We start from the raw sequence: 20580 nt of genomic DNA, 5'->3' as shown, positions 1-20580 counted from the left end.
TAAGACATGTCAAACCAATTTGAAATTCATAGCATGAACCTCCCTTATGTTGCAATTTATAATCATAATTACTGCATATACACTGCCTGAGTAATAAATCCGTTGTATGTTCCCTGAAGGAAAATGATGCAATTGGTGCTTGGTATCCTGGATACCATAACTGAAAAAAGGTGGGAATTTAAGGAGATGGGACCTGGATAAACTGACTAAACCAGAGGTTGTACAGATTTACAGGGAGACCATAAGGTAACAATTGACAGGAATGGGGGAAAGAAGTACAGCAGAAGAAGAATGGGTAGCTCTGAGGGATGAAGTAGTAAAGCCAGCGGAGGATCAAGTAGGTGAAAAGACGGGGGCTAGTAGAACTCCTTGGCTAACAATAGAAATATTGAACTTAACTGACGAAAGGAGAAAATATAAAAATGCAGTAAATGAAGCAGGCAAAAAGGAATACAAAAGTCTCAAAAATGAGATCGACAGGAAGTGCAAAATGGCTAAGCAGGGATGGCTAGAGGACAAATGTAAGGATGTACAGGCTTATCTCACTAGGGGGTAAGATAGATACTGCCTACAGGAAAATTAGAGACCTTTGGAGAAAAGAGAGCTACTTGTATGAATATCAAGAGCTCAGATGGAAACCCAGTTCTAAGCAAAGAAGGGAAATCAGAAAGGTGGAAGGAGTATATAGAGGGTCTATGCAAGTGCGATGTACTTGATGACAATATTATGGAAATGGAAGAGGATGTAGATGAAGATGAAATGGGAGATACGATACTGCGTGAAGAGTTTGACAGAGCACTGAAAGACCTGAGTCGAAACAAGGCCCCCGGAATAGACAACATTCCATTGGAACTACTGACGGCCTTGGGAGAGCCAGTCCTGAGAAAACTCTACCATCTGGTAAGCAAGATGTATGAAACAGGCGAAAAACCCTCAGACTTCAAGAAGAATATAATAATTCCAATCCCAAAGAAAGCAGTTTAATAAGCCACAGCTGCAGAATACTACACGAATTCTTTACCGAGGAATGGAAAAACTAGTAGAAGCCGACCTTGGGGAAGATCAGTTTGGATTCCGTAGAAATACTGGAACATGTGAGGCAACACTGACCTTACGACTTATCTTAGAAGAAAGATTAAAGAAAGGCAAACCTACGTTTCTAGCATTTGTAGACTTAGAGAAAGCTTTTGACAAAGTTGACTGGAATACTCTCTTCCAAATTCTGATGGTGGTAGGGGTAATATACAGGGAGCGAAGGGCTATTTACAATTTGTACAGAAACCAGATGGCAGTTATAAGGGTCGAGGGGCATGAAAGGGAAACAGTGGTTGGGAAGGGAGTCAGACAGTGTTGTAGCCTCTCCCCGATGTTATTCAATCTGTATATTGAGTAAGCAGTGAAGGAAACAAAAGAAAAATTCGGAGTACGTATTAAAATACATGGAGAAGAAATAAAAATTTTGAGGTTTGCCGATGATATTGAAATTCTGTCAGAAACAGCAAAGGACTTGGAAGAGCAGTTGAACGGAATGTACACTATCTTGAAGGGAGGATATAAGATGGTCACCAACAAAAGCAAAACGAGGATAATGCAATGTAGTCGAATTAAGTTGGGTGATGCTGAGGGAATTAGATTAGGAAATGTGACACTTAAAGTAGTAAAGGAGTTTTGCTATTTGGGGAGCAAAATAACTGATGATGGTCGAAGTAGAGAAGATATAAAAAGTAGACTAGCAATGGCAAGGAAAGCGTTTCTGAAGAAGAGAAATTTGTTAACATCGAGTATAGATTTAAGTGTCAGGAAGTCGTTTCTGGAAGTATTTGTATGGAGTATAGCCATGTATGGGAGTGAAACACAGGCGATAAATAGTTTGGACAAGAAGAGAATAGAAGGTTTCGAAATGTGGTGCTACAGAAGAATGCTGAAGATTAGATGGGTAGACCACATAACTAATGATGAAGTATTGAATAGAATTGGGGAGAAGAGGAGTATGTGGCACAATTTGACAAAAAGAAGGGACCGGTTAGTATGACATCTTCTGAGACATCAAGGGGTCACAAATTCAGCATCGGAGGACAGCGTGGAGGGTAAAAATCGTAGAGGGAGACCAATAGATGAATACACTAAGCAGATTCAGAAAGATGCAAGCATTAGCACTACACCATCTGGTGCGGACATCCGAAATCACTACAAAAAAATAGGAGCCATTACTTTCGCAACGACGCTCGTAGTTTAATCTTACATATACTATCCACTAGAGAATATGCAGCTCCACTTTCTGCATTATGGACCATGCCATACACAGTGTCAGGTGTTATGCCCACTTCCTGTCTAAGTTCTGCATATTGATCACATTCAAAGAAAGTATGTTCAGACACGCCTAAATTATTTGGCCCACTTTGTTTACATTGGGAATTCTGGCACAGCAAGGTCATCATCTTCATCAATTACCACAGTATTAAAGGTACGGGATGGCGGAAATAGCACAACTGCGTTAATAAAAAAATTACAACCCTTCCTCTCCCAATGTACAGCCAGTCATATAGTGGTATTAGAAGTCCAAGGTGATGAAAACAGACCAGTTGTGTGCTTTATGCCCTATGCCCTTCCTCCTCTGTCTCCAACTAATCAGACTGTGGTGTGAAAATGGGGTCAAGTTAAATTATTTACGTGCAAACCAAATGCTTTATTAATAATCCGTCTCCTTTTTCCAACCAAACATACCACAGTATTAAAAATCCAAGATTATGGGAATAGAGTAACAGTGTGTCTTTACTCCACTCCTCGTCCAGTAAACACTGAGCCCTAAACGCTAAATGCATAATGGTATACGCTAAATGCTAGATGTTAAATGCTAAATGGTAAACGCTCAACAGTAAAAACTAAATGCCGATTGGAAAATACTAAATGGTAAGCACTAAATGCCTAACAGTAAATGCTAAATGCTGAACGCTGAACGATAAATATTAAATGCTTAATGGTAAATTATGTGTGGTAAACACTATATGCTTAATGGCAAACACTAAATAGCTACATGGCCAAACGGCTAAATAGCTGAACAGTTAAATGGTAATGGTACCACAACATGCAAGTATAATTACAGAACTCCATGAAAATTTATGATGCATAAAAGCTTTGTCAAATTATTTCTTTGAATGTGAGAGATGAATCTATACATAAGCATATCTCTGGCATAATATTAAAAAATGATTCCAAGGTTAAAGTTGTGATCATTTACGTAAATACATATCCCTGTATATCACACAGCTGAGGAATGAAAGGGAAAACAAACAGTACATAAAAGTAATAATTTTAGTATACAAAAATTTTCACAGGAAGTATTACAACTTACAATGACACAAACAAACAATATTAAGAGCACAGGAAAAGAACATGCTTTGTCCACATTATAAAAATGTGCAGGAGAGTAAAGTTTGAAACCGAATTTCATGGGTACTAACGGGGAAAACTGATGAATACTAAAGTCATTTGGAGGGACGTGTTATATACATTAAAATTAATGTAACTCATACCTTAAATATTTAAATTGTAGTTTTATTGGCAAAATATTTTAATTAATGTCATGCGTTGCAAGAGAAAAATGTGCTACATGCATACAGCGGACCAGAAGGTATTGCAAGTAAAACTGTATACTTTGTTTAACATTATGTGTCAAATAATTTGAAATTAAAAACAACGTTTGAAGCAATAAAGGCGGTGGGTGGTAAAAAACTTCTCTTTGCTATTTTAACTTCATATAATAAAGAATACAATGTAACATATGTAACGTCACTTCATCCCAAATGCACTTCTCAGCCCATTGCAAAATGTTTCTGTAAAACATCCTAGCTGATTGTCTGCAATAACCCTTCAAAACGTGGCCATTGTGATACCTTTTCTTTTGATTTTGCCAGAGGACCTGTAAAAATAAATTAATATTATGATTATTAATACTATTTTTTATTATTAGCATTCTATAAAATTATTCTAGAATAAGATTTCATTATACTGTTTATTTTACTTCTTTAAGCAAGTGACAAGCAATCTATAGATTACTGCTCGTGAAGCTGCTGTGAATCTCTCATCACCAATTAAATCCAAACTACATTATAATTTTCTCGACGTTGAATGAGGTGGGGCTGTTTTTTTGTGATGATTACCTCTTTGATTGGCCTTGTTAGGAGTGGACATTTCCTCAAATATTTCTTCTCCAAAAATGACAGCCAATTTTGTATCATATCTTGGCTGACGGCCACAATATCAAATGTCATCAGCGAATCGTATCATTAATATCCTTTCACCTTGTATTTTAATTCCACTCCTGAACCTTTCTTTTATTTCCATCATTGTTTCCTCGATGTACAGATTGAAGAGTAGGGGTGAAAGGCTACAGCCTTGTCTTACACCCTTCTTAATACGAGCACTTCGTTCTTTATCGTCCACTCTTATTATTCCCTCTTGGTTGTACATATTATATATGACCCGTCTCTCCCTATAGCTTACCCCTACTTTTTTCAGAACCTCGAACAGCTTGCACTATTTTATATTGTCGAACGCTTTTTCCAGATCGACAAATCCTATGAACGTGTCTTGATTTTTCTTCAGTCTTGCTTCCATTATTAGCCGTAACGTCAGAATTGCCTCTCTCGTGCCTTAACTTTTCCTAAAGCCAAATTGATCGTCACCTAGTGCATTCTCAATTTTTTTTCGATTCTTCTGCATATTATTCTTGTAAGCAGCTTCGATGCATGAGCTGTTAAGCTGATTGTGCGATAATTCTCGCAATTGTCAGCTCTTGCCGTCTTCGGAATTGTGTGGATGATGCTTTTCCGAAAGTCAGATGTTATGTCACCAGACTCATATATTCTACACACCAATGTGAATAGTCTTTTTGTTGCCACTTCCACTAATGATTTTAGAAATTCTGATGGATTGTTATCTATCCCTTCTGCCTTAATTGACCGTAAGTCCTCCAAAGCTCTTTTAAATTCCGATTCTAATACTGGATCCCCTATCTCTTCTAAATCGACTCTTGTTTCTTCTTCTATCACATCAGACAAATCTTCACCATAATAGAGGCTTTCAATGTATTCTTTCCACCTATCTGCTCTCCCCTCTGCATTTAACAGTGGTACTCCCGTTGCACTCTTAATGTTACCACCGTTGCTTTTAATGTCACCAAAGGTTGTTTTGACTTTCCTGTGTGCTGAGTCTGTCCTCCCGACAATCATATCTTTTTCGATGTCTTCACATTTTTCCTGCAACCATTTCGTCTTAGCTCCCTGCACTTCCTATTTATTTCATTCCTCAGCGACTTGTATTTCTGTATTCCTGATTTTCCCGGAACATGTTTGTACTTCCTCCTTTCGTCAATCAACCGAAGTATTTCTTCTCTTACCCATGGTTTCTTCGCAGCTACATTCTTTGTACCTATGTTTTCCTTCCCAACTTCTGTGATGGCCCTTTTTAGAGATGTCCATTCCTCTTAAACTGTGCTGCCTACTGCGCTATTCCTTATTGCTGTATCTATAGCGTTAGAGAACTTCAAACGTATCTCGTCATTCCTTAGAACTTCCGTGTCCCACTTCTTTCCGTATTGATTCTTCCTGACTAATGTCTTGAACTTCAGCCTACTCTTCATCACTACTGTATTGTGATCTGAGCCTATATCTGCTCCTGGGTACGCCTTACAATCCAGTATCTGATTTCGGAATCTCTGTCTGACCATGATGTAAGCTAATTGAAATCTTCCAGTATCTCCCGGCTTTTTCCAAGTATACCTCCTCCTCTTGTGATTCTTGAACAGGGTATTCGCTATTACTAGCTGAAACTTGTTACAGAACTCAATTAGTCTTTCTACTCTTTCATTCCTTATCCCAAGCCCATATTCTCCTGTAACCTTTTCTTCTACTCCTTCCCCTACAACTGCATTCCAGTCGCCCATGACTATTATATTTTCGTCCCCCTTTACATACTGCATTACTCTTACAATATCCTCATACACTTTCTCTATCTGTTCATCGTCAGCTTGCGACGTCGGCATGTATACCTGAACTATCGTTGTCGGTGTTGGTCTGCTGTCGATTCTGATTAGAACAACCCGGTCACTGAACTGTTCACAGTAACACACCCTCTGCCCTACCTTCCTATTCATAACGAATGCTACACCTGTTACACCATTTTCTGCTGCTGTTGATATTACCCGATACTCATCTGACCAGAAATCCTTGTCTTCCTTCCACTTCACTTCACTGACCCCTACTATATCTAGATTGAGCCTTTGCATTTCCCTTTTCAGATTTTCTAGTTTCCCTACCACGTTCAAGCTTCTGACATTCCACGCCCCGACTCGTAGAAATTATCCTTTCGTTGATTATTCAATCTTTTTCTCATGGTAACCTCCCCCTTGGCAGTCCCCTCCCGGAGATCCGAATGGGGGACTATTCGGGAATCTTTTGCCAATGGAGAGATCATCATGACCCTTCTTCAACTACAGGTCACATGTCCTGTGGATATACGTTACGTGTCTTTAATGCAGTGGTTTCCATTGCCTTCTGCATCCTCATGTCGTTGATCATTGATGATTCTTCCGCCTTTAGGGGCAATTTCCCACCCCTAGGACAAGAGAGTGCCCTGAACCTCTATCCGCTCCTCCGTCCTCTTTGACAAGACCGTTGGCAGAATGAGGCTGACTTCTTATGCCGGAAGTCTTCGGCCGCCAATGCTGATTATTTATCAAAATTTAGGTAGTGGCGTGGATCCAACACGGGACCGAAGATGTTTTGATTATGAATCAAAGACGCTACCCCTAGACTACGGGTTGTGGGAGAATACTAATATCAAATACTGGCCTTAATTTGAGGAAGAAATTTCTGAGGATGTACGTCTGGAGTACAGCATTCTGTGGTAGTGAAACATGGACTGTGGGAAAACCGGAACAGAAGAGAATCGAAGCATTTGAGATGTGGTGCTTTAGACGAATGTTGAAAATTACGTGGACTGATAAGATAAGGATTGAGGAGGTTCTACGCAGAATCGGAGAGGAAAGGAATATGTGGAAAACACTGGACAGGATGATAGGACATCTGCTAAGACATGAGGGAATGACTTCCATGGTACTAGAGGGAGCTGTAGAGGGCAAAAACTCTAGAGGAAGACAGAGATTGGAATACGTCAAGCAAATAATTGAGGACGTAGGTTGCAAGTGTTACTCTGAGATGAAGAGGTTAGCACGGCATAGGAATTCGTGGCGGGCCGCATCAAACCAGTCAGTAGACTGATGACTCAAAAAAAACAAAATATATATAACCTCTCCAGCTTCTTGTACTGGAACAGAAGCAGTTCTGTGTAGTGATTACACTCGTCATTATTGCACACTTCAAAAACATCAGTGTCTGGAATCGGTAAAGCACTCTTTCAGAAGCAATTGTATTATTCGCTCATTATCTTCTGTAAATGCATTAGGATCAACACAGATTTTATATGTGAGAACTGAACACTCTTAATAAATAAAACAAGGAGTCACAACTCTCTTTCTTAGAGATTTAGTATTAACATCTCTTATTCTTTCATTACATGCTTCTTTGTGAATAGTAAATGACATTTTTGTATACACAAACAATCATGCATCAATATTATCAAAATCGACTGTGTGTGCGTGTGTTACTTTATCATCAACAGTATATTATGCACACTTTACCACTGTTGAGGTAACAGTGTTCGCTACCCGATGGCCCTGCCGCTTCTCTTACGTTGACGGTCTTTCTGCGTTAAATGCACTCCCAAGACTCTTCAAGTCCTGTAATATGAAATTCCTGATTTCAGTTGTTATAACAGTAATTGATAAGTAAAATACATATTTATACTAGAACAGTCCACGAGTGTACTAACGGTCAATAGCGTCCAACGGAAACAATATTTCGGCAATCAGACATGTCGCCATCGTCAGCGCATCTGCCGATGGCGACATGTCTGATCGCCGATATATTGTTTCCGTTGGACGCTATGGGCCTGCAGTACAATCGTGGACTGTTCGAGGAAGAAACACGCCGGGAGAAACTGAAGAATGTATAGATTTTTATTATATTCTTCTTCTACTTACGTTTTTTATTTTTATTTTTTTCAAGGACAGATTTTCAAAGACTGATTTTGACTGTCTAAAGGATAAGCGTCGACTGATAGCTTCTAAGGCAATTTTACAGCTTTTATAATATGCCTCCCTTCTGAGTGAACAGGAATTTCAAATCTCATGTACCCCAATAACATTCCTGGAAACATTAATTTCCAACAAATACCAAGCTTGAAGAAACAGATAAACCTAAGTAACACTTGTAAGAGACAAGAAAGCAAAGGGTTATTGCACTCAGCTAAAGAATAACCATGGGAAACGACGTCTTTATTTATTTGTATTATAGAGACAGAATTTTCCACAAAATGATTAATCCTTCTTTGCTCGTGAAGATAACACGTCATCTACATGATTTTCCGGTTCCATTTTGTCTTACTAGCTGAACTGAGTCCGCGCCATTTTCAATAACTTTCAGTTAGATCTCCATCCGTCAGCTTCAACCACCATTGTGTTTGTTACGAAGGGTTGCACTGTTTATAAAACATTGCCATAGCTTGGAGGAGCCCTTTCATCTGCGTGAGCCACAATGGTATAACCTGAAAGAAAGTATCTGACTTTACTGCTTTCCTAGATTCAATCCAACTTCAATTTGAATAATTTTAGGCGTATCTTAACTAATTATAGTAAATCTACTTTTTACCTAAAATAACTACCCACGAAAAGTAAATATTCAGTGTGGAATAAATGTCAAAAGTGAAACGCATGTGGGACAGAGTTTAGCAGAGACAGTGATGTATGGTTGGAATGGTCGTATGAGCCGAGTGATTAAGATACCGATAGTGTTGGCTCAGAGCACGAGTTTTGTGTACATGAAGGTGGTCTTTATTCAGTAACGAAACAAGAAGTGTCAGAAAAAGATGAATATGGATCACAGGCATAAATAATTCAAGAGGACGTATTTCTTCCAGGGAAAGATGGAACAGGTAAATGGTGGACAAGTAAAGATGATAGCAATGTTGGAACAGGATCCTGTAATATTGTTATGTACTTACTTGGACACAAAAATGAGCCTCGTACAACAAAGACAGAAATAAATGTTACAATGTTGTTTTTGGGTCACAATATAGTACTCTTTATTGCAACATCTACTAATATTTACCTTAGTGGGTTCTGGTAACTTTTCGAGGGAAAGGGATACTACAGAAACAGGTGTTATAGAGATTATAGCTTTCATTGGTTTCTAATGCCTGTGTGGCCCTCGCAGACGTTCTAGGTTGCACTTGAAATGTCTGAAGTTTGACAGTATCATTTGTAGAGGTGTTCACGCAGAGAACAGCAAGTTCCCAGCTATCAGAGAGGTACTGCAGCTATTTACGCACAGTTGCCAAAAATATTTATACCTTGGTCTTACCTTACTGTATTTGTGTATAAAGTGTATTATATTTAGATGTCAATAAAACAATTCGAAAATAATACATATACACTGTTCAAAGTGTCCAGATACATCGTTTGTGTTGTGGATGACACCTCTCATCTGCACATCTGCTACCTTGCAAAGTGTCATCTACAGTGTGCTCACTCGTACTGATGTAAATATATATTTTTGGTACTCCGCAGAAACCCTAAATACAGTGCTTGCTGTTAAATCCAAAAATCAATAATTAGTGTGACGGTTTACGAATCTACTCTTTTCACTGTAGTATTTTCGTCAGACATTGTAAACTGTTAGGCAACAATCAACGCTTTACGAAGTTCTCATTCAATAGATATCATCTCACTATCGTCTGATTTATTGCCCGCTGCCAGCTAGCAATAATATAAATCGATCCACCAATTCATGCGCACTATTCCAGTAAAGAAAATCGAAATACACTGGTGACTCGGTGGAAATCCTCTCACAACTGCGCATTTCAAGTGCAGTTCCGTTCCCTCTCATACAGATATGTATGTTGTCAACTCCCATTACTGATCGACCAGTTTTACTTAATGCAGGCTTAACGACTTGAATGTGCCTCAGTTGAGTTTTAAAGTTTGCGAGAGAGGTAGCACTACTTACGTGTATCGACGGCCTTAAGATTTTACTATGATTTTCAAGATCTCATGCTGTGAAACTCGTTTTGGGATGTCTCACTGTAAACAATAGGTCGCATCATCCTCTCGTTGTGAATTATTAAATCATTTCCTTTGACAGTCACTTGTGAATTACCAGTCATCCACACGTTTACTGTTGGCTCAAATCTGATGGCCTATACAATATCACTTATTCTGTCTACTGGCTTATTAAAAATCGTGTTGTTATTTTCCCTGATGACTCTCTTCATCTCCATCATCATCTTTCACATCATATTCATCATCTTCTTCTGCTTTCATAAATACTTTATACCCGACCTGCAGATATTCCATGAAGATTTCAATGACTGATTTTTATGACTAATCTTTCATGAAAATACGACAGCATACTGTCTGGTTATTCAGGAATCTGTCATAGATATGACGCCTTCAACCAAGTGGGCAACGTGATGGGCTTAGATCTCGCAGATTTAATGCTATACTGACATGTTAAAAAAGAGCCTCGGAAGTTTATCGACCCGACGTGACGTCATCATCACAACATTATAGGTGCTGCCATCTTGTATCTATAGAGTGTGGAAGTAGTCGTGAAAGTCACAACTGGTCAGTATTCTGTCATCGCCGTGTGCTGGTACGGAGACAAAAACATTTCTCTTATGCTTAGGAATATAGTTTGACTTCCACAATGCTGGTCTTTATTATGTATTTTTTCCAAAGACCTTTTATTGCTATTGAATATGCTAATAAGACATTACTCGTATATGGATACATATGGAAATTACGACTCAGTTCGCTGTTGAGTGCACAGGAGAGAGATATCTTACTCCAAGTAAGGGAGGTAAAACACATCTCTTCTGAAACTTCCTGGCAGATTAAAACTGTGTGCCCGACCGAGACTCGAACTCGGGACCTTTGCCTTTCGCGGGCAAGTGCTCTACCACTGAGCTACCGAAGCACGACTCACGCCCGGTACTCACAGCTTCACTTCTGCCAGAACCTCGTCTCCTACCTTCCAAACTTTACAGAAGCTCTCCTGCGAACCTTGCAGAACTAGCACTCCTGAAAGAAAGGATATTGCGAAGACATGGCCTAGCCACAGCCTGGGGGATGTTTCTCTTCTGTTTACAAAGAGATTGTTATCTTGTGCGAGACTGCTCACTGCTGCGTTTTCTTTTCTTTCCTTTTTTTCTAGAACCATGTACTATGTCTTCCTTGACCGCTAAGGATTCCACATAAAAGGCAAACTATTTGTTCCAAAGACTGCCGTGATGCTGTGTGCATCGTTGTTTCTGGTCATTTCCTTCTACAGCGAACAACTTCATGCAACAAGTTGGATGTAGTTTCTGTAAAATAGCTGATGAAAACTTACTTCTACCACAGCTTTGGCCTCAGCTTTAATGCTCATTCCGGAACCGTGCGACTGCTACGGTCGCAGGTTCGAATCCTGCCTCGGGCATGGATGTGTGTGATGTCCTTAGGTTAGTTAGGTTTAAGTAGTTCTAAGTTCTAGGGGACTAATGACCACAGCAGTTGAGTCCCATAGTGCTCAGAGCCATTTGAACCATTTTAATGCTCATGCACACTGAACTGAATAGTATATGCGCAATTATTCCATCCGAGTCGTGTGTCTAAGTAGAGGAGTCTGAGAGCGTGAGTTGGATAAAAGACTTATTACTGGAACATGATATAGATAATACTGAAGACAAAGAATGTCCCTCAAAAATTCGTGTCGCCAAACATGAATCAGTGAATGGAGACTTAAATGGGAAATTATTGGAACATTTGTGGTCTGATTGTCACATGCGACATATCCCATATGTCGTTAATGAACGAAATGGACCTTGTTGTTGAATTACTGAAAAAATGTAATCTGTTCTGAACAGGGAAATAAACGTATAGTAAAAACAATTGCAATGTTGGAAAGTAAAAGAAATGTAACATTTTTTATAATATAATTTACATTTAAAGCATTTTTTTTTGTTTTCATCATTGGTTCACAGGCGTCGCGTCGGATAATGTTGTGGAAGCTACGCAATATTTCAACGAGGCAGCTGGTCGTCATCTTCAGGTGCTGACTGAGGTGTTGCTGCAGTGGCTCGCTAGTATATACGCTGACTCGCTAGAAAAGCTCAGGCGCCAAAGCTTGAGGCTGTAACGTCATCGTAGATGAATCTTAGAGCACGGCGGCATCGAGTGCACCCTGGCGTACAAACGGGCCACTGGCTTCCCGTTCGCGACGCGGGGAAAGCGCGGCCACAAATAGCAAAAAAATGGCTCTGAGCACTATGGGACTCAACTGCTGTGGTCATCAGTCCCCTAGAACTTAGAACTACTTAAACCTAACTAACCTAAGGACATCACATACATCCATGCCCGAGGCAGGATTCGAACCTGCGACCGTAGCAATCGCACGGTTCCGGACTGCGCGCCTAGAACCGCGAGACCACCGCGGCCGGCACACAAATAGCAGGCAGAGTGTTGACACCCAGTTTAAGCGTGCGGGCTTTGATGCTCCGTCTGTGTTGACTCTGATTCGTTCTTCTGCAGCCGACGATGCATAGGATCGCCAGTCCCGGTTCCCACGCTTGGTTGAGTTGAAACCCCGTGTCTATATTTATCAGGCCGTTACTTACACGAATTTCGACTGCTTCTTTAATGATGGAGTCCCAGTACGTGGAGGCGGACGAAAGGATCTTTGTCTCTCCATAGTTCATGCTGTGTCCCGTGTCAAAACAATGTTCAGCCACAGCAGACTTTTCTGGCTGAGCCAGTCTGGTGTGACGTCTACGTTCAGCGCATCTATCCTTCACAGTGCGACACGTCTGGTTAATGTGTGACTTCCCACACTGGCATGGGATCTTATATATCGCTGATCTTCTTACACCTAGGTCGTCTTTAACCGAAACCAGCATGGTTTGCACTCGCGCTGGAGGGCGGAAGAGGAGGCACCTTCTCTGTTTCTTCTGGCTTCAGTGCGTTCAAGTTTAAATGCATTACGGATCTGTTTATCAGAGTACCCGTTTTGTACAAACATAGAGCGAAGATGGTTAAGCTCTGCTGATAAGCTCCTTGCATCATAGATAATTCTAATCCTGTGAACGAGAGTCCGCAACACGTCCCTGCGTTGAGATTGGTGATGGCGGCTCGTAGCAAGTAGACATAGGTCAGTGTGAGTCGGTTTGCGAAACACACTGTGACCCAAGAAACCAACATCTTTTCTGCGGACCAAGACATCAAAAAAAGGGAGGCCGCCATTTTTCTCCGCTTCCATGCTGAAGCAAATGGTAGGATGGAGGGAGTTAACATGTTCCATAAATGCAGGAAGCGTTGTTGTTCCACGCGGTCAACGTGTCGTCCACATATCTCCAGAAACATTAAGGTTTCAACAGCGCTGACTGAAGTGCATTTTCCTCGAAGACTTGCATGAAAAGGTTAGCTAATATGCAAAACAAAGGGCTACTCAAAACAAATGAAACCACATCGAAACTCACTAATATGTCAGCTGGTTCGAGACGCAAAGTCTTCAGTCATTGTATAAAATCTTCTGAGTTTCCAATGTGATGTCCACATTTTCTTACCAGTGAGCATAGAAGAGAAGCCAGATGTTTTTCCAGGTAATATAGCTGATACATTGCTCACCATGGAGCGAAGAGGAACCCCTTCCTTATGGATCTAAGGCAGCCTATAAAGTCGTGGTGGAACTGGCGCTTGTACTCTTAAGCTCTCTTTAAGATTTTCGGGAAACTGGCTGGATTTGACGAGCGCGGATGTCTTCCGTTGTACTGCGTCAGTTGGATCCTTCTGGAGACGGCGATACGCTGAGTGCTGCAGTAAATCCGTCATCTTGCCAAAATAAGATGTTTCAGGCAAAAGAACGGTAGCGTTTTCCTTGTCAGAAGATAAAATCACTGTTTCTGTGTGTTCCCTTAAGGAACAGAGAACTTTCCTTTCTTTAGTGTTGATGTTCTGCTTCGGTGCAGACATCTAGGTTACGGCCCTGCAAGCCTCTCGCCTTATTTCGTCAGCAGTCTCACTCGGAAGTTTCAAGACACCTTGCTCAACGGCACTGATAAAATCCTTAATAGGCAAGATCTTTGGAATGGGCACAAAATTTACTCCCTTTTGCGACACCGATAGCGCAGCGCCACTCAGTTGTTTACCTGTGAAATTAAACAGAGTGCGTCAACATAGTTTATGCTCTTGCGATGACTGGCGTGTAAGGGGATGCAACTTGGAAGTTTAACGCGCCACGGGATGGTGCCGCGTCCAGTCCAAAAGTGACCACGTAGCAACGCCCACCCACTCCCAGGAATCCGCTGACACACGTGACGACATATTCAGATATAATGAAAGCAAGCTCCTGTAGACTCTTTCTAATTCTCGCCTGGTATAACGGATTCCTTCTCTCACCAATGCCATGCTGGCTCCTTGTCTGATGCTCTTGGCGGTCGCAGAGTCTATGTAATGAGTGAACTTGGCGAATGTCGGTATAGATTGCTGGTCCCGACATCTCAGAGTACTTGAGTTCGATAAACTCCGCAAGATGAGAAACAGACTGTTGTGCTCTCGCGTTTTTACTAAAGTATCGGGACCTGCAAACTATACCGACATTCACCAAGTTCACTCATTACACAGGCCCTGCGGCCACCGACTCATAGCGACCTTTGTCTACGAGATACGAGCTGCCATCACCCATCTCAACGTAGTGGCGTGTTGCGAACTCTCGTTCATAGGGCTAGAATTATCTATGATGCAAGGAGCTTATCAGCAGGGCTTAACCATCTTCGCTCTATGTTTGTACAAAACGGGTACTCTGATAAACAGATCCGTAATGCATTTAAACTTGAACGCACTGAAGCCAGAAGAAACAGAGAAGGTGCGTCCTTTAAGATTGGTCTACTGTTCAGAAAAAATCAAATAAAATGTGTCTTCCCCCCTCCAGTGCGAGTGCAAACCATACTGGGTTCGGTTAAAGACGACCTAGGTGTAATGAGAATATTTAAGATCCTATGTCAGTGTGGGAAGTCGTACATTGGCCAGACGTGTCGCGCTGTGAAGGATAGTTGCGCTGAACGTAGACGTCACACCAGACTGGGTCAGCCAGAAAAGTCTGCTGTGGCATGAACTATGGAGAGACAAAGATCCTTTCGTCCGATTCACGTACTGGGACTCCATCATTAAAGAAGCAGTCGAAATTCATGTAAGTATCGACCTGGTCAATAGAGACACGGGGTTTCAACTCAACGAAGCATGGGAACCAGCACTGGCGCTACTAAGTATCGTCGACCGCAGACGAACGAATCCGAGTCAACACAGACGGAGAATCACAGTCCGCACTCCTAAACTCTGCCAGCTATTTGCGGCCGCGCTTTTCCCGCGTCGTGGGCGGGAAGCCAGTGGCCCGTTTGTACGGCAGGGGGCACTGAACGGCACCGTGCTCTATGATTCAGCCTCAGGCCTTGGCGCCAGGCACTTTTCTATCGAGTCAGCGTATACGTTGGCGAGCCACTGCTGCAACACGTCAGTCAGCACCTGAAGATGACGAGCAGCTGTCTCGTCGAAATATCGGGCAACTTCCACAACATTATCCGACACGGCGCCCGTGAACCAATGAAGCAGTTACTACGTCGGGAAAGTCTTAAACAGCACAATTTTCTGTTCGTTTTTTGATTGTTAGCTCTCTACAACACGGTATACAAAGAAATAATATGTTGTTGGTATCTTATTTTCACGACAGGGTTTGATCTTGTTACTGACTGACATAGTAATCAGCGTGAAAGTTCGAATAGCTACGCAAAGTTTATCCGAGGAGAGTAGTTATCGCAAAAGGAATTGATGAACTTCATCGAGCCAATTTGGTTGATTTGATTCCATATTCAAAATACATTTTAGGCTATAATTATTTATTAACAGTAACTAATGTGTGCTTCAAATATGGGTGTGTTGTCACTTGAAAGACTAGAACTGGCGTTGATGCTGTAGGTGCATTTAGGAAGATTTACAGAAAGAATAACAGGATTCCAAATTACTTACAAACTGACTTAGGTAGGGGATTTTATAATAACCACTTCAAGAAGCTGATAGCAAAGCATAAGGTTAATGACCACTCGTCGTTTTCCAACTTGAAGGCTTCCCAATTGTGGAACGACTCAGTCGAACTCGTAAAGGAAAGATGTTTAACTATTTAAGCGCTCAGGGTTCTTAACATTGGAGCCATTCTTCTTATTACGCCATAGATATATACATGCATAACATTCATAATAACATCGCTGTAATATTACGTAAATAATTTAGAATGAGACCGTTGTTATGTCGAAAATAATGCATGTCTTTGACTTTCAAGCAAATAATGAATATCATTGACTTTTTAAGTGAAGGCTACGTTACTTTTTTACTTCATCCGTGGCATATCATTTAAGTACTACACAGTGATTTCTTGGAGGCATTCGAGGGAAGCGGGATATAAAGCAAACAATTGGTCTGTTTTCATGATCTTGACTGGCTGGAGATAAGACGAGGAAAGGGCGTGATTTGATGTGTACGTTGGTAGCAATGTAATTCTATATCCTTTTTACGTATCAATTGTATACAACAATTTAGTTAGAGACAGAAAGGACGGGGGTGGGCTATAAATACGCAATTGGTCTCTTTCTATCATTTGGACAGTTATTGCTGCGTTATGGTTGGTGGAGATAGGAGGAAGGGTTTTCAATTTCCTATGAACGAAATGGGGGTATTTTTGCCCTCTTGGAGTTTTAATACTGCGTTACAATTGGCTGGAGTTAATCGGGAGACGTGGCTTTCCAATGATAAGGATTATAACATCACTGGTAACAGCGGTAAAGTCACTGATAAGGATGAAATCAAGAGGTCAGTGACCTCTATGTTACAAAATTCCCAATGTAAAGAAAGTGGGGCAAGTACTGTATATACTATCAACAGCTGCACATCAGTGTACTAATCTTGTCAATCCTGTATAATACCACTGGATATGGATATGTATTCCGTGTTTGGAGGAGTTTATCTACAATTTAGCTGAAGTCTTTCACAGATGCTTTGATAAAACTTACGCACGATAAAACTTACGCACTCACCGTACTGTGCTTCGTGTGTCCAAGTCACTTCTGTCGTTCGACTATGCGGTCTTTCAGGTGAGGTGGCAGACTTCAAGCGACTGCGAGGTGGCGTCCGCTTCTTGGACGCCCTGCCGAAGACTGCGACAGGGAAAGTGTCGAGGCGAGATCTGCGGAAGCTCGCTAAGGAGGAAACTCCAGCCGACAACTGAATCCTGCCAGCCACGCACTGGCAGCCATCACCGAGGGTAATGCACTTCGTGTCATCACCGTTGTCAATCTCGTTGCTGTTCTGAGTAGCTCGCTCTGTCAGCTCACTGTGAAGAAGAGGCTTGTTGCGTCATAAGAAGGGAGTGTAGAGACTTGCTCAACTATGCACAGAATGTTTCACTACCAAGTGAGAGTCAACAGAAATGAGAGATCTTTTGTTTCAGATTGGTTGATCAAATTCTCTTCTGAAGATTTACATGATGTAATTATCGTAATATGTAATGTATGTAAGTGTTGAGATTAAATTTCTTTGACTGTAGTGTCACTACCTATTCTTCTCTTGTTCTCTCAGAAAATCTCAGTAGGAGAAACTGTGTCTGTCACCTGTGAATTTGCGATAATTTTTGCCTTTTCGTCACTTTTCACAGAATTTTAAGTTGTCTGAGATACTGATCATAGGCTTAAAGTATGCATTTATTATCGTCAATCACTAGTGGTTTATATATTGTAGATGCTAAGTCTATAACTTTTTAAAATTTGAAATGCTCAGTGAATACCAAGACCGCGGTATTAAATCCGGTGAAAGGAAAGACTGGACTGACATCACTATACACACTAACAAAAAGCTTAAAATATATGCGAATATCTCACGTTACGTCCACGACACGAACACTGTAGGGGCTATATATAGTACCAGAAATCAGAAGCAGGTACCAGATATTTAACAGCGTCAAAACAAATGCAGCGAACGACAACATTACTTATATGAAGTTTACCGGACCAACGGAAAGACAACAGATTGGGAAACATCTTACATACACTACTGGCCATTAAAATTGCTACACCAAGAAGATGACGTGCTACAGACGCGAAATTTAACCGACAGGAAGAAGATCCTGTGATATGCAAATGATTAACTTCTTAGAGCATTCACACAAGGTTGGCGCCGGTGGCGGCACCTACAACGTACTGACATGAGGAAAGTTTCCGACCGATTTATCACACACAAACAGCAGTTGACCGGCGTTGCCTGGTGAAACGTTGTTGTGATGTCTCGTCAAAGGAGGAGAAATGCGTACCATCACGTTTCCGACTTTGATAAAGGTCGGATTGTAGCCTATCGCGATTGCGGTTTATCGTAAGGCGACATTGCTGCTCGCGTTGGTCGAGATCCAATGACAGAATATCGAATCGGTGGGTTCAGGAGGGTAATACGGAACGCTGTTCTGGATCCCAACGGCCTCGTATCAGTAGCAATCGAGATTACAGGCATCTAATCCGCATGGCTGTAACGGATAGTGCAGCGACGTCTCGATCCCTGAGTCAATAGATGGGGACGCTTGCAACAACCATCTGCACGAACAGTTCGACGACGTTTGCAGCAGCATTGACAATCAGCTCGTAGACCATGGCTGCGGTTACTCTTGACGCTGCATCACAGACAGGACCGCCTGCGATGTTGTACTCGACGACGAACCTGGGTGCACGAAGGGCAAAACGTTACTTAGGTTGTGTTTACAGCATCATGATGGTCGCATCCGTGTTTGGCGACATCGCGGTGAAGCACATTGGAACCGTGTATTCGTCATCGCCATAGTGGCGTATCACCCGGTGTGATGGTATGGGGTGCCATTGGTTACATGTCTCGGTCACCTTGTAAGTAGGTTGTTTAGATTTTTTCATTTGTAACACCACCTCTGTATCAAAATCACTGGCTGTGCTGTGTGCAGTCTGTGACTGGTTGGCATTGTTGTAATACTCACCATTGTAGCGTTGGGCAGTTGGCTGTTAGCAGCGCGTAGCGTTGCGCAGTTGGAGGTGAGCCGCCAGCAGTGGTGGATGTGGGGAGAGAGATGGCGGAGTTTTGAAATTTGTAAGAATGGATGTCATGAACTGCTATATATATTATGACTATTAAGATAAATACATTCTTTGTTCTCTATCAAAATCTTTCATTTGCTAACTATGCCTATCAGTACTTAGTACCTTCAATAGTTTGAATCTTTTATTTAGTTGGTAGTAGTGGCGCTCGCTGTATTGCAGTAGATTTTTGGTGAGGTAAGTGATTTGTGAAAGGTATAGGTTAATGCTAGTCAGGGCCATTCTTTTGTAGGGGTTATTGAAAGTCAGATTGCGTTGCGCTAAAAATATTGTGTGTCAGTTTAAGCACAGTCTTGTATAATTGTTTCAAGGGGACGTTTCAACTTCTTGTTCGCATTGACGGCACTTTGAACAGTGGACGTTACATTTCAAGTGTGTTACGACCCGTGGCTCTACCCTTCATTCGATCCCTGCGAAACGCTACATTTCAGCAGGATAACGGACGGCCGCAAGTTGCAGGTCCTGTACGGGCCTTTCTGGATACAGAAAATGTTGGACTGCTGCGCTGACCAGGACATTCTCCAGATCTCTCAACAACTGAAAACGTCTGGTCAATGGTGGCCGAGCAACTGGCTCATCACAATACGCCAGTCACTACTCTTGATGAACTGTGATATCGTGTTGAAGGTGTATGGGCAGCTGTACCTGTACACGCCATCCAAGCTCTGTTTGACTCAATGCCCAGGCATATCAAGGCCGTTATTACGGTCAGAGGTGGTTGTTCTGGGTACTGATTTCTCAGGATCTATGCACCCAAATTGCGTGAAAATGTAATCATATGCCAGTTCTAGTATAATATATTTGTCCAATGAATACCCGTTTATCATCTGCATTTCCTTTTGATGTAGCACTTTTAATGGCCAGTAGCGTATTTCGGCGCATTGTCACAAAATATTGCCAATCTATCTAAGAATACCACTGTACAAGTAAGGAATTAAACGTAGCACAGTTTACAGTTAAAATGCCAATGGGACCTCGGCGACCTTGCCATCTTTGTTTGAAGTACACGATGAAGCATTATCGTCCAGTGATCTTGAAAAATTTATAATAGATGACCACATACTAAACAACCAACTACGCTGAAAATCAGGCTATGATTCTTTCAGACTTAATCAGCATAAAAGGTTTCACTAACAGTGAGTCTTAGACAAAGGGGGACTGTCAATGTGCCAGAAAACTCGGGCCCAGCGTATACGTTACTCTGCTCTGGAAATGCTGTTGTCCCACGCATACAGAATGAACTGTACATACATTAAATGTATTCGCAGTTGTTATTAC

At 41.5% G+C, this 20580-nt stretch overlaps 1 protein-coding gene across 1 annotated transcript in view; it reads left to right on the top strand.

Moving 5' to 3' along the window:
- The window catches only part of LOC126281486 (uncharacterized), a 260262-nt gene extending 242509 nt beyond the window's left edge, over positions 1-17753 (top strand). Inside the window, exon 8 of the mRNA XM_049980485.1 lies at positions 17290-17753. Within this exon, the coding sequence (XP_049836442.1) occupies positions 17290-17423 (134 nt within the window). The 3' untranslated portion in view covers positions 17424-17753. The remainder of the gene's footprint in view (positions 1-17289) is intronic.
- The last annotated feature ends 2827 nt before the right edge of the window (positions 17754-20580 follow it).

Source organism: Schistocerca gregaria, chromosome 7, assembly GCF_023897955.1.
Source record: "Schistocerca gregaria isolate iqSchGreg1 chromosome 7, iqSchGreg1.2, whole genome shotgun sequence".
Classification (NCBI taxonomy): Eukaryota; Metazoa; Arthropoda; class Insecta; order Orthoptera; family Acrididae; genus Schistocerca; species Schistocerca gregaria.
This window is presented reverse-complemented; position numbering and strand designations above follow the sequence as displayed.